This window comes from Pleurodeles waltl, chromosome 4_2 (assembly GCF_031143425.1).
Source record: "Pleurodeles waltl isolate 20211129_DDA chromosome 4_2, aPleWal1.hap1.20221129, whole genome shotgun sequence".
Classification (NCBI taxonomy): domain Eukaryota; kingdom Metazoa; phylum Chordata; class Amphibia; order Caudata; family Salamandridae; genus Pleurodeles; species Pleurodeles waltl.
The window spans coordinates 349,617,600-349,631,991 of NC_090443.1; the positions used below are offsets into that span (position 1 = coordinate 349,617,600).

Here is a 14,392-nt window from a genome sequence, read left to right on the forward strand (position 1 = left end):
AGGCTGCGGTGTAATTAAGGCAGTGCAGGCACTCCACTTGGGTTTGTGCTCCTGCCGTGCCTTGGCAAACTAGAATCTGATCTCGGTCGAGGAGACAGCCAGAGCCTTCAGGTGACCGGACCTATACATTGTCCCCTGATAGTAACCTTAAACGCATCCAATTCCACTAGGCGGGTCAATGCAGTGCCAGTATTCATTTCAAAGTACTAAAGGCAGGAAGTACTCAGAGTTGCACAGAGTGACACATCCTCTAGTGCCTTGGGGCAGAGGCACCATGTCAGTATAGGATGGGAGTGTGTTGTCCCAGCAGACTCGTAAGTAATGAGGATTGTGATCTGAACGTGTCCTCCCCCAAGTAGTCAGTTTGTGATGTGTGTGGCCAACTCTGTGGGAAAGGTGTGTGTGGAGGCCCTGGGGATGGGTAAAAAGGGAGTATACCCTATTCTTCATGTGGGGTTTAAGCCATATGCCTACCCAGAGATGTAACCAAGCACCCAGGTGGTTGGCAGTGGAGAGGGTGGGGGACTGAGGCAGTGGGGTGTAGGGTCTGTTGAGTGCTGTGTCCAGGACCCTGTTAAAAGCCACCACCCAGTAACCAAGGAGTGCCTCCCCAAAGGGCTAGCACCCGAGAGCTGATTAAGAAAAGCATGTTCCATATTCGGAGCAAATATCGTTGCGGCATCCCCACTAGTGTGCCCCTCTGCCCAGTCCCAGGCCTCTGCCATATCAGTGAAGAAGGATTTCCCGCCAAGGACACACGGGGGCGGCAGGGAAGAGCACAGAGTATTGGGGTGGAGTACTTGCAGCTTACACTTGACATTTGTGAATGTGACCCTATGGCGCTGCACTGCCAGCGTGAAGTCTGGGAACAACATCATGCGGTGACTGTCTACCATCAGAGGGCCTGCGGGCCTGAGCTGCACGGAAGATGGCATGCCTGTTGAGGACCACAGAACATGGGAGGAAGCCCAGTGGAGTCCAAAAACCGGGCACCCTATGTGCCCTCTAAATGGAGAAAAAAGGGTGAGAGGGTGTCAGAAGGCATGAAGGATCAGAGCCAGTCTTCCATGTAGGTCCCTGCATCTCAACTCTCTGTGGTGTCAGGAAAACACACAATGCATAGATTGCTTCTACACAAACGTCCCTCCATGTCATCTGCTTCTAGTTGCTTAACATGCAAGTACCGTCCTGTAGCAATTGCAAGTTCTTGTGAGTGGTCTCAGATGCGGGTTGAAGGTCAGCGCCAGCCACTTTGTCTGCCAGCTTCCTGTGATCATCATGAAGGAAGTTGAAATCCACTGCCACAGAGCTAATCTGTTTTTCTATAGAGACGCGCAGCCTCTCAATTGCCGCCAGTGCTATGTTAAGCTTGTCCTCAGCAGTAGAGTGCATCATCTGTTTACTGCTGGGAGGATCTGTGTCTTCTGTTGTGGGTTTGCGGTCACTAGCGCGTGGGTTTGCACGGGTGCAGTAGATGGGAGGCACAAAATCGTAAAGTATCTCAGCGCTTTGCACGCAGATGGAAACAGAAAAAGCACCTAAAGGGGCGTTCAATAGTGTTCCCAGATGCCATGCAGTGACGTCCCTTGCTGTCCCAGGGAGGGGGTCTCTGCAAGGTAGGAGGCTTGTAGCTGGGGTAGTTGCAGTGGATTCCGTAAGGGTTACCTCACTCAAGCCACAACAGGTCAGAGGGCGGACAGAGGGTAATCAAAAGGCAGACGGAAATCCCCCCATGGTCAGTTTAGTTCCGGGGCCAAAGGCAGGGAAGTGTGGCAGTCCCTTGGTCAACAGAGTCCAGGTACCTACAGGCACCCCAGCAAGAAACACGGATTTAGCTGCTCAGTTCCCTTAGGCCACAGCCAAGGAAGACTAGGGATCAAAGGGGGGAAGAGGCAAGAAGGCGGTGCGTAGCCCCAAGTCAGGGGCAGGCATGTTGTGAGCCAAACCAGGTCCATCCTGCCACAGATCGCGGCAGCTGAAGGCCTCTGTGTTATCTTGGGTCCTTCCATCATGGGCACGAAGCCCCAGGTCACGGCTCCTGCAGCGGCGAGTACCATTGCAGCACGTCTCTCTCCACCACTCCTTGCATTGCCCACCTAAGTGGACACAAGAGTGGAGGGGGATGGTGGCAATATTTCAGGTGGAGAGGAAGGAGGGAAGCTGGGAGGCTGGCGCCACCATGGGGGCTGCCCCAGCGGATGTGATCGGCCACTCCCAACCTACGTCTTGCTCACCATCTTTCACCATTCACCTCGTCGTGGCCTGCAGGTAGAGCAACAGGAGCACCAGGGAAGTCCTTAGGGCACCTCTGCACTCAATGTGCGCTCAGCGGTGCAAGGCATAGGCTTGACACGCAGGCCTAGATACAGGGTTTCTTCCATGTCCCACGTCCCAGCCGCGCCCAACCACTGATTTGAGCCACCCGCCTCCTTGACGGGCCAAACACAGCAAGGCAGGTTCCTCAGTGTCTCTCCTATTTGTAGCACTGACCAGGTGAAGCAAAAGCTCACCCTAACCACAGGTTGGATGAAGGAGGTCTTTGTCTGGGAGTCTCAAAGCATTCAGCTCGCCATCCTGGTTCACGGGCCACCCCCCCATGAGCACTGGGTTCCCATATTGCAGGTGGGAAGCATGAGTTCTATAGTACAGGTGCAGGCATATGTAACTGGCATGGGAGCTAGAGGCTCTCACAAAGAAGGTGTGTAATACTCTTGCAACCACAAAGTAATTTGCAAATGTACACACAACATCATAGGTGCCTGATATTTCTATGGCACTGGGACATAAATTGGTGACAAGACAGAAAATGCCTTATGGTCAAATTTTCAATTCTGTAAGCAAGAGACTGTTAAACCCTTGACACCCTTTGGCACACTTGGGCCCCCATTATGACTTTGGCGGGCGGCCTACGCCACCCGCCAAAGTCATCCAGCCATCAGGCCACATGGGCCCTGCCAGCCCTAATTTGAGTTCCCCACTGGGCCGGAGGGCGGAAACAGTATTTCTGTCCGCCGGCCCAGCAGGAAACAGGGCCTTAACATTGCAGCCGGCTTCTAACGGAGCCGGCGGCAATGTGGCAGTGTAGCGGGTGCAGCTGCACCCATCGCGCATTCCTCTGCCCATAATTTGGGCAGTGGAATGCACGGCAAGGCTGTGCATGAGGGCCCCTGCACCGTCCATGCAAGTGCATGGGCAGTGCAGGGGCCTGCAGGGGCCCCCGAGTCCCTCATTCTGCCAGCCTTTCCATGGCGGTGTAAACCTCCATGGACAGGCTGGCCGATTGGGACTCGTAATCACCAGAGCAGCGCTGCTCTGGTGGATTACAACCACCGGGACTGCCAGACTGCAGGCTGGCGGCAGCATGGAGGTGTCGACGGTTGGACCGTGGCAGCTCCGCCATTGTCATAATGTGGCGGTCGGACATGGTGGTCTGGTGACCCCCTTGATCTCCCAATAGTAATGGCGTCTTTTAAATAAAACATAGTGGTAACTACTTGTTGGAGATCAGAGGATCTTGAATGTTTGGTGTTTCTCCTATGAGGTTTGAAGCAGGGGTCGAGAACAGAAGACTACAAAGAGCTCACCAAGGAGAAGTGGTATACCTAGAACAAAGCTGCTTTCTAAATTTGAAAATAAACACAAACATATTTCAAACAAGGCTCTAACAGTCAACCAAAATGATTCTTAATACTAAAAGAAAAGTACATGAAATATGAACATAACCTTTTACTACACAAAACTGCAATGGACATAGCTGGCAGAAGTCCATATGCCTTTTCTAGCTGCTTGTGAGACCAGCAGTAGGTGAAACATTGTTTTTCTCAATAAAACCTTTCCACCCCCATGCAAATTACCAGAGATGATCAAAATCGAGGCAGGAGAAGAGATGAATGCCAGATTTTCAGGATAGTCACATAAATGACACTTACATGCAGTGAATCTAAATGGTGCTCGTTTTCAGGAAACTGCCATGAATTCAGCCTCTTGGGCCTAGGTGAAACACCCCTGCTTTAAACACTACATCATGTTCTTTATTCTGTACCCCGAGAAATGGTCCTCTGCTTTGAAGGAACAATCATAAATTGGTTGTTGGTATTATATTCAGTCTCTGTCCTACAACAAAGTTTTTCCAGTTGGTGAAGACATTGTGCAGGACAAAATCATTAATAACTTTGCACAACACATGGCTTGGAAAGCACTTACGAATGTGAATATGTGTTGTGGCATGCATACATTTGACAAAATGCAAAACTGATACATGCCACCTTCGAGTTCTTTAGGAGAGTTGGAAGACCAGCAGTAAAATATAGGCTGTAAGGATGCAAGCAGAGGTAATATGGCTTGTACTGTCCAAGCCAGAGGAGCTAAGTAAAAGTATATATCCCTGCAACATATATCTGTTATGCATACCACAAACCCATGTTCTCAAGAATAAACTGGAAAATATTAAGAGGAAGCTAGAACTGACTGTAGTTTAGCCTCTAACACGTACGCATGTCTCCAAATTGCACCTCCCTCTACAAACCGCGCCTGGGACATACAACGCTAAAATGTGACATTATCCTCCTTCCGAGCCTTGTAAATGCAATATGCTGACATGTATTTCAAAAAGGGGCACACATGGAAACCAAACAATGGGCAGTGGGCTGGAAGTGGATTCAGGTAGCCACAGAATTAAGCAGACATGGAAAAGACACGTTCCAGAGATGTGCCAGAGGCCAGTCGTGCACAGGCTAGTTCAATCGTACGGATTTGAGCCACAATATCTAGAAAAGCAAATATTTTCTAGAAATAGGCCTCACAGAAACTCACAGGCCTGTTGGTGTCATAATCAGTTTACAGGGCCCGGTGTGTGTGTGTGTGTGTGTGTGTGTGTGTGTGTGTGTGCGCACGCACGATGAATGTAAGATGGAGGAAAGTATATTAGTGTCAGAGGGTAACAGCAGAAGTTCTGAAATGTCGGGCTCTTAAACTTGGGGGAATTCCGGGACTATTCTGTTCCATCTCTATAGAAATGTGGTGAGAGGAAGAATTGCATAATGTTAAAAGAAAGGGAGGCGAGGAGTGTTTTAATCAGGGAGTGTCCTTCTGATTCAGCTAAAATTGAGGGTAAGGTGACTGACAGAAACGTGCACTGGCAAAGCAGTGCACCTTTTAAAGCAATGCAAACCTGTTGGCTTTCCTAATGCTTTTGTTAAAGCTGTTGCGCATCAGCAAAAAGAAAACAAGTTTGTTGCTCAACAGCAACAGCAGAAAAAGGAAAAAAAGCAGAATAATGCGCATGTGCACACTTACCATGATGCTACGGCAGGCCAGTATGATGATGTCACCAAGCATGTACACTCATATGGCATGACGCACCTACCATCTTGGGTGTTTTCCAAAACGGTGGGCCCATATCATGGAGTAGTACATAAGACACAAATAAATAAAATATGCGTGATAGCTTGTTTTATTAAAGGAGTAGTGCAGCAGCAAAATGCAGCTGCTGGGCCATCCCAAAAAATATACCGCATATAAAGGTAAGGGCAGGGGAGCAACATAGGAGCCAGTGAGAGGGAGGAAGCGGGTGTGCGGAGCAGCTGGGGTGGAGAAGCAACATCAAAACAAGTGCTGACATTTTAAAAATAAACAGGCAGAGGAAGCAAAGGGATAGCTGTGGGGGGATGTGCTGCAAGGAGAACAATGGAGATTTGAGAAGGCAAGAGAGAGAGCAAAACAAACATGGACTACCAAGTGGTGCTATAATGAAAAGAAAAAGGTAGTTCCCTGTATACCAACAGTGGAAGGATAGAAGACATCCAATCAGAACACAGTAAAAAAGACATGGTTCAGAGGCAGTGTCAGACAAAGAACAGTGAGGAGTGCGTCAAATAAAAAGCAGGAAATGGAAATGGAATAGACAGGAAACCCACCAAAATCAAGAGAAAGGGGCTGATCCAAAGCTATACGTATATATGATGTACTAGGACAAATAGGTCTTCAACTGACATCTTAAACTGTCTGTAGGCAAGGCTTAAAATCACAAAAGTCTGAAGCTCATAGTTGACAGCCATCTCACCCTAAGGTGATGAAAAAACAAGATAAGTAGAGTGTTGTCTCTTAAAGGGACAGCAGACATTGCATGTCATGCTTATTCAAATATGAGTATTAAGGATACCTTATAAAAAAGTACAGAAATGTGACAGTCACAATAATATTTCTATATTACCTAACACCACCACATAGCGGTACATCTCGTCTAATTTGGTAGGCTTTTTCCACTGGTCTTCCCACTAAAATTCTAAAGCAACACTCAAGCAGTAACTTTGATCAAATATGTTGCCACCTCACCTTATTTATCCAGTACATTACAGCATCCTCAATGTCATAGGGCAGGTCCATAGGTTGGAAAAATGGTGAATACTGCTGAGCTGATGCTAGCAACTTCTCAACACTGATCATCTCCACAGTATATGCCATCATTAGCGTGTCAATCATGGCCAGGTGAGCACTCTGCAGAAGAGAGAGAAAAAACTCATGAAGAATCCACCACAGACATTGCTCACATGCAAAAGGTAAATCCCCTCTAATGTTCCACATTTACTATTTTAGAGACTTTTTTTATTTTGTTTAGAAAAAAGCATTAAGCTGCACATTTTGATGGAGAAATCCAATAACTGACCACCTTACAGCCTACAATAATACATATGAAGGTATTTTACTAGAATATTGTATGAAAAATTAGCTTAGCCAAAAAACGACTAATACAGTATTGGTGTAGATGTATGGTACCAGAATATTGTGATTGTGCCACAGACTACTATGTCTGCTTTTTGGAAAAAAAAATAGTTTTGTTTTAGACACTATTTTAGGCTGACTGATGCCCTTCACCAATAATAAACTTTAGCAACAACAATAACAAAATAAAACAAACTTTAACCCTTTCGCTGCCAGGCCTTTTCCCCCTCCTGTGCAGGGCCGTTTTTTTGGCAATTTGGGGTAGTTCGCGCTTAGGCCCTCATAACTGTTTGTCCACATAAGCTATCCACACCAAATTTGTGTCCTTTTTTTCCAACATCCCAGGGATTCTAAAGGTACCCAGAGTTTGGGGTTTCCCTGGAGGAGACCAAGAAATTAGCCAAAATACAGCTGCAATTCGTTTTTTTGCAGAAAAATTGAAATAAGGGCTGTAGAAAAAAGTGTGTTTTTTCCCTGTAAATGGCATCAACAAAGGGTTTGCAGTGCTAAAATCATCATCTTCCCAGCTTTCTAGAACAGGCAGACATGAATCAGAAAACCACATTTTTCAACACAATTTTGGCACTTTACTGGGGCATACCCCATTTTTACTATTTTTCGTGCTTTCAGTCTATAGGGCTTGTAGGTTCATCAAGAACCCTAGGTCACCATAGACAATAAAGGAGCTGCACCTTGCAATGGGTTTTGATTGTATACCAGGTATACAGCAATTCATTTGGTGAAATATAAAGAGTAAAAAATGGGTATCAAGGAAACCTTTGCATTTCCAAAATGGGCACAAGATAAGGTGTTGAGAAGCAGTGGTTATTTACACATCTCTGAATACTAGAATGTGAATTACAGGGAATGTCTCAAATACACTTCTTTCTTACACACTGTCTTACAATTGGAAGGAAAAATTTAGAGAAAGACAAGAGGCAATAACACTTGTTCTTCTATTCTGTGTTCCCCCAAGTCTCCTGATAAAAATGGTACCTCACTTGTGTGGGTGGGCCTAGTGTCCGCCACAGGAAACACCCCCAAAAAAACATGGACACATCACAATTTTACATTTAAATCTGATGTGTTTTTTGGAAAGTGCCTAACTGTGGATTTTAGCCTCTAGCTCAGCCGGCAACTAGGGAAACCTAGCAAAACTGTGCATTTCTAAAAACTGGACACCTGGGGGAACCCAGGATAGGGTAACTTGTGGCACTCTCACCAGGTTTTGTTACCCAGAATCCTTTGCAAACCTCAAAATTTTGCAAAAAAACACTTTTTCCTTACATTTCGGTGCTGCAAAGTTCTGGAATCTGAGCGGAGTCACAAACTTCCTTCTACCTAGCATTCACCAACATCTCCCGATAAAAATGGTACCTCACTAGTGCCCATGATAGGAAATGCCGCAAAACACAACGTGGACACATCAAAATTATCAATTAAAAAACTACCAGTTTTTTCAAGGGGGGGCACCTGAGTTTTGGGTCCTGGGCTCAGCAGCTATATGGGTAAACCTACCAAACCCAGACATTTTTTAAAACTAGGGAGTCCAGGGAGGTGTGACTTGCATGGATTCCCAGTGTTGCCTTACCCAGAATCTTCAGCAAACCTCAAATTTAGCTAATGAAAAATCTAATTTTCCCCTCATGTCTGTGTGGGATCACCACACCGGCACAAATATCCTACCACCCAATGTTCCTCTCAGTCTCCCGATAAAAATAATACCTCACTTGTGTCGGTGGGACAAGTGCCTTTGACAGGGAAGAGATAAAAACATGTCGAAATTGAGGGAGAACCAAAGTGGGTCCAAAAGGATAGTTTGAAAAAAAAAAGTTTTTAGGCTGACAAGTGGGACAGGATTCTTATTGGTATAGATGCGACAACGCTGGTTTGTAGGAATTTTGTGGATCCCTGCAGATTCTGGAAGGTTCCATCACAAAAATGTGGGGAAAATATGTGATTTCAAGCAAAGTTGGAGGTTTGCAGGGCATTGTGGGTAAGAAAATGATGCGGGGTGCTTGTGAAGCACAACACCCTGGACTCACCCAGTTGTTTAGTTTTCAGATGTGTCTAGGTCTCATAGATTTTTCTAGATGGCAGTGTCCCAAGTCCAAAAAGTGCAGTCCTCACCATTCCAAGTGGGAAGATTTTGAGAGTTAGCCAAACTCTCATGGCCCAAATGTAAAATCTAAACACAAAATAATCAAATGTCCTCTTGCTTGCAATTTGGGGGGCTGCCCCCCTAAACAAAACACACACACACACCAATCCCTGGTGCCTAAGTGGTTTCTGCCCCCATGGGCCTAGTAGAAATAGGCCGATCTGCCCCCCAAGGGGGGCAAAAATGGCCTAAAATAACTTTCCCCCACGGGGAATGGCACTTGCCCAAGGGGCCACTCCCCTTACGTAAAATAGTAAAGAAAGAAAATCCCTGGTGTCCAGTGGTTTCTGCCCCCTTGGGGGCCAATTGGCCCAATAAAAGTAGGCCAGTCTGACCCCAAAGGGGGAAGAAATGGCCTAAAATAAAATTGCCTTCCAAGGGAGCGACCCTTGCCTAAGGGGGTGCTCCCCTTGCGTGAAATTGGCACAAAAAAAATCCCTGGTGCCTAGTGGTTTCTGACTTCCTTGGGGGCAGATTAGCCAAATAAAAATAGGCCGATCTGCCCCCAAGGTGGGCAGAAGTGGCCTAAAGTAAAATTGCCCCCCAGGGGAGCAACCCTTGCCTAAGAGGTCACTCCCCAGCTGTAAAATGTTTTTTTTTTAAAGATCCCTGGTGTCTAGTGGTTTCTGACTTCCTTGGGGGAAGATTAGCCTATTAAAAATAGGCCGATCTGCCCGAAGGTGGGCAGAGTGGCCTAAAATAAAATTGCCCCACAGGGGAGCGACCCTTGCCTAAGGGGTCGTTCCCTACCTGTAAAACCTCAAAATAAAAATTATCCTTGCTGCCTACTGTCTTGTGCCCCCCCCCCTTGAGGGCAGACCAGCCTAAGGGGTAGAAAAGGCCTTAATAAAATATCCGCCAGGGGAACCCTTGCCCAAGGGGCTGCTCCTCTTCTTTTTTAGTACATGTAAACAAAATCCCTGTTGTCTAGTGGGCATTTCTGCAGCACGATCGCTATGTGATCGTGCTACAGAAATGCTCTGAGAGACATGAAAGGAAAGGAAAAGCCTTTCCATAATTTCATGCCTCTCCGACGTCCCCCACCCCTGATTGGAAAAGAAACAAAAGAGTTTCTCTTCCAATCGCACTGGAAGGTGAGCTTCTAGCGCGATGGGGGCGACCTCTGATGAGGTCAACGCATTTATGTCATCAGACGTCACAGGAGGGGTCGGGGCTGGCAGGGAAAGTGCTTCCCCTGCCATCCCTGCCCATGGGAGGGGGATGGGTGGCCCACGGGGGAGCGGTAGCGCTCCCTGACGGGGTGCAGGATGAGCTGGTTACGTCCTCGGCACATGAGTGACATAGCTGAGGGCGTAACCAGCTCATCCATGGCAACCAGGGGGTTAACAAAACCGAAGGCAGGTGACCAATGCCAGACCTTTTGGGTTTGCCAATGTTTGTAAATAAGGAGATCAGGTATCAGCATTTCTAATGAAGGTGGAATTACTTTTACTAGGCCAGTACAACCACTTCTCCGAAAGGTGCACTTCAAGGGATGTAGAAAGAAAGTGTTGGTGTTTCATCAATGGTAGAATGGATCATTCACATATTGCACAACAAAAGCTTCCAGGTGGCCTTGTGTTGAGTCATGGCTCTCATATAACAACTTAGTGCATTCCAAGATTTGTAGTGTTCATTGAACCATCTGGACTACAGAAAACAAGGAGGTAGCTTTCCACCCTAGCACCCTGTCTCAATATCTCAGCCCAATACTGTACACCCACTAAACAAAAAGACATCTCTGCCTAACCCCTCTATGCACACCATGCAGCCTCATTCACATATCGCCACCTGAACCCAACCCATGTCACTTCATTTGTATTCATGCTCAATAGCTGGTCTACTGAGAATGTGGCTGATACAGCAGACCTCATCACCAACTACAAACTGAGTGTACAAGTGATCAAAGAATCATAACTCACACCACTCCCTTGTCCTTCCCTGCTGTAGACAAGCCAAAGTCAGATGAATGTCCCTTCCTCTATAGTTCACTAAAATGGAACTCTTAAAGTAGCTGGTATACCTTTCATTGGGGCGGCTGCTCCGCAATGGCGGAGGAGCATTGCTCCACTGGCTAAGAGCCAGCAGCAGAACAATAAAACCATACTTGAATATCATTTTATTTTTCTGCTGCTGGATTAGCTAGCAGGGGCAGGGGGTGTTGGTGCTGGGCCGAGGAAGTGAGTGCACATGTGTGTTTGGATGGCCTAAGACGGCTGTACAAACATACATGCACACTTAGGTTTCTGTGTACACAGCTGCGCTGGAGAAACTACACAGGCCCCAGGGTTGTGTCTGAGCGGCAGTCCGAGCAGCTCAGACCAATCCTGATGCTGCTTTCATGGTAGCTTGGGCATGAAAGCAGCGCCAGGATTGCTGGGGAGCCTGTTGAACAGGAAAGAAGGAAGAGCGAGGTGGCAGGAGAAGACAGCAGCGTTGGCAACGATCGATAAGTCTTTTTTTTTTCATTTATTTATCCCCAGTTGTCATCCCCTGCCCCTCTCCTTCATATTTGCAGCAGCCGCTGCTGACTTGCATCATTTATAAAATTACATAACTGAGTGATCACACGTATGCAGGATCAACACAAAGTACATTTTTTAGATATAATTTCTACATTTACATTTACGGTTCTCACCACAATTCTTACACTGTTACTCTTCTTTTGATTAGTGTTTTTTCTGTCCTATCGTACCACAGTCTAGTTTCATTCCATGAAGTTGCTGTAGTTAGTAGAGTCGTCACCCTTTTCAAGACTCTCAACTGCAATTGAAAATGTCCCCATGCACACCTATTTAAATTGTTTGAAAGTTTAACATCCAACGCTTTGAAACCATAATCTATTCATGTAAGCACAGGCAGAGCGATTACAAAATTGTACGAGTCGCCGGCTTTCTGCTCTGGAATTATGGGGTAGAGACTTTTTTCCTCAGTGCCTAAAATTTGACTCGGGAAAATTGATTTTATAAGAAGCTTATTATGCCTGTGTGAAAAAGTGTACAAAAGCTGCAGCTTAATGCGCACTTTGTGACATGCTTTTCATCCGAATTCACCAGCGATTATAAAACTAATCTTCATCCTATTTGAGAATCATAAGTGTATTTAAAAAGGAAAGCCGTCGTTCACCCACACTAATTTTCAGAGTGGTCTCATCACGTTGAAATAAAAGAGGTGTATTTTATTTTCAGTGTGATCGGATAATTGTAGATTATAAATGGAGGACTTCAAGTTCCAGATTGAGAAGAAAACCGAGAGAGGATAAACTCTTCATATTTAATATGTGGCAGCTCTATTTCTTGATATGATGTCATCTGATATCATCCGATTACTGATCAGGCACGCTTAAAGGTGATGTACACTTTTTTGAAAATTAATTGTTTTTCCTTATTGTTACTTCTGTTGGACTTCCCAATCAAAATTACATTTTCTGTATCTTATTTTTAAGGTTGGAAGGTATTCGTTTACAATATTAAAAAAAAAATAATACAGACTGATAGCCATCTGTTTCTCCTTCTGTATTCATTTCTGAAAACTAAAAAGCGTAAGACAGATACAAGATAGGGACTTTCATTTACTACCTCATGCTGTCACTAAGGGCCAGATGTAGCAATTTTCGATTTTGAAAAACCCTTATTGGCAACATTCACAATGTGACACCAGTGTGACACTGGTGGTAACTGCGAATTGCTATGCGACCGCATTCGCGGTCACAAAGCAATTTAGCATAGCGATGCGAGTCGCAAATAGGAAGGACACACCCCTTGCTATTTGCGAGTCGCATTCATAATTTGCAAGTCGGTACCGACTCGCAAATTGTGAATGTGCATCGCAAAAGGCATTTTGCATGGCGCAAACTGCGATTTTCACAGTTTGCACCATGCAAAATGCTTTCTACATCTGGCCCTAAACCTTTTAGGCCACTTGTGCACACTGACAGCATGGAGTATGTAAAACATCAGGAGATGTTTTTGTATGTACTTAGGCAGACATTCCAGATGGACGGAACAGGCAGAGTTTCAATCCTCGGAATTCCACCGAGTTATATAAAAACTCTGCTAGATTCAGCAGAGTTCCGCCAATGGGCATAAAATATGCATGTTGTGCTGCTCACACTGCAATTTAGCGGCAGTAGCACGAGCAGCAATGATAAATAACTGAACGGCCCCATGCAATGCGCGAGAGCGGAGCCATTTGAGTTGTATTTGCTGATGCTCGAGTATTAGAAAATCTACGTGAGCTGCAGCAAATCTACTCAAGAGGCAACCCTCTGACCATAACCACCCACATTAGACAATCGCACTAAGGGATACCAAATCTTGCCAGCATTTTCACAGCCTGGCGGGGAAAAAATTCTGCCATGTGACGAATGGTGGAATTTCACCAGAACCCTGTGTTATAAGAGTAAAACAAAGTCGCCAAATTCCAGCAAATCCCACCTTTAATCTCACCTTCCTTACTTTTCAGATTCTCTAAAAACATCCAACCTTCCAGTGTCTCCTCTGTGCAAAAGAAATGCTGCATGTGTATAAATAAGGGCTAGTTAAGGCTTGGTTGTTTAACAAAAGGTTCTATTTTGCCAAGCGCCTGGCAAGCCATTTATTCCACTGGGCATTTCTCCTGCTGGCTGGAGCCATTGGAGGTCAGTTTTCGAAGGCACAGGGCCGCTGTTGACAACTCAGTCACTTTCTCCAGCTCCTGGAGGTCAACTGCAATAGGTAGTGCAACAGTTTGTAGAAAAGAGAGAAGAGAGCTAAAGAGAGAGAAAGAGAGGGAGTGAGAAATACAAAGCATGTGTATGAGGGAGAAAGAGAGAGAGATGAAAGAGAGAGGAGGAAGAGAACAGACTGGTTTAAACAATATTGCCAGGTTTGCTTTTGGTTCCCAGTCCGGCCCTGCCCAGGGTGTAAAGGAAACCAAACACTGGGTAAGTCTTGATTCATAAAAAGTGTAAATGCTTTTATTAACACGAAACAATGCCTCATCAATCCGACTCCGTTCCGCTCCAACCGCTGTTCCTTCTCCTCGTGCCGCGTGTCCTGACGTTCCATTTCCATGACGAGTGACCCCGTTCATAGAACCACTTGTCATGTACACCACACATCTCCCTTCAACATTTAATATGAACACAAACTCAAAACTAAACTTTTAGGTTATGTTAACAGCCTCAGGAAAGAAAAGCATTAAAATCATGAAAGAAAACATAACAGTCTATTCAAAATGTAATCCTTAAAATGTTGAAGAATCATTCTTCTCCTATTACTTTTCCTTTCTTCATAAGGCATTATTTTCCTCTGATCATCGAAGTCATTTAAAGACAGTTTTGACTCAGAGTTTCCTACTTCTCCTGAGGGAACAAACTTCTCCCTCAGCGACTCATTGACAGGAACCAGTCTGTTCATGTTCTAAATTCTCCCATCTGAAGTTTTAACTGCATTCCTGAACAACTTGATAATCTTCATAGGTCAAGTATATTTTGACCACTCTGCACAACCAAATGGAGCCTTAATTTGT

At 45.6% G+C, this 14,392-nt stretch overlaps 1 protein-coding gene across 4 annotated transcripts in view; it reads right to left on the bottom strand.

The window, feature by feature from the left end:
• The window catches only part of CAMSAP2 (calmodulin regulated spectrin associated protein family member 2), a 452,998-nt gene that overhangs the window by 197,824 nt on the left and 240,782 nt on the right, over positions 1-14,392 (bottom strand). For all 4 annotated transcript variants that reach the window (XM_069231424.1, XM_069231423.1, XM_069231426.1 and 1 more), the window contains exon 3: positions 6,334-6,495. In XM_069231424.1, coding sequence (XP_069087525.1) covers positions 6,334-6,495 — 162 coding nt within the window. The remainder of the gene's footprint in view (positions 1-6,333; positions 6,496-14,392) is intronic.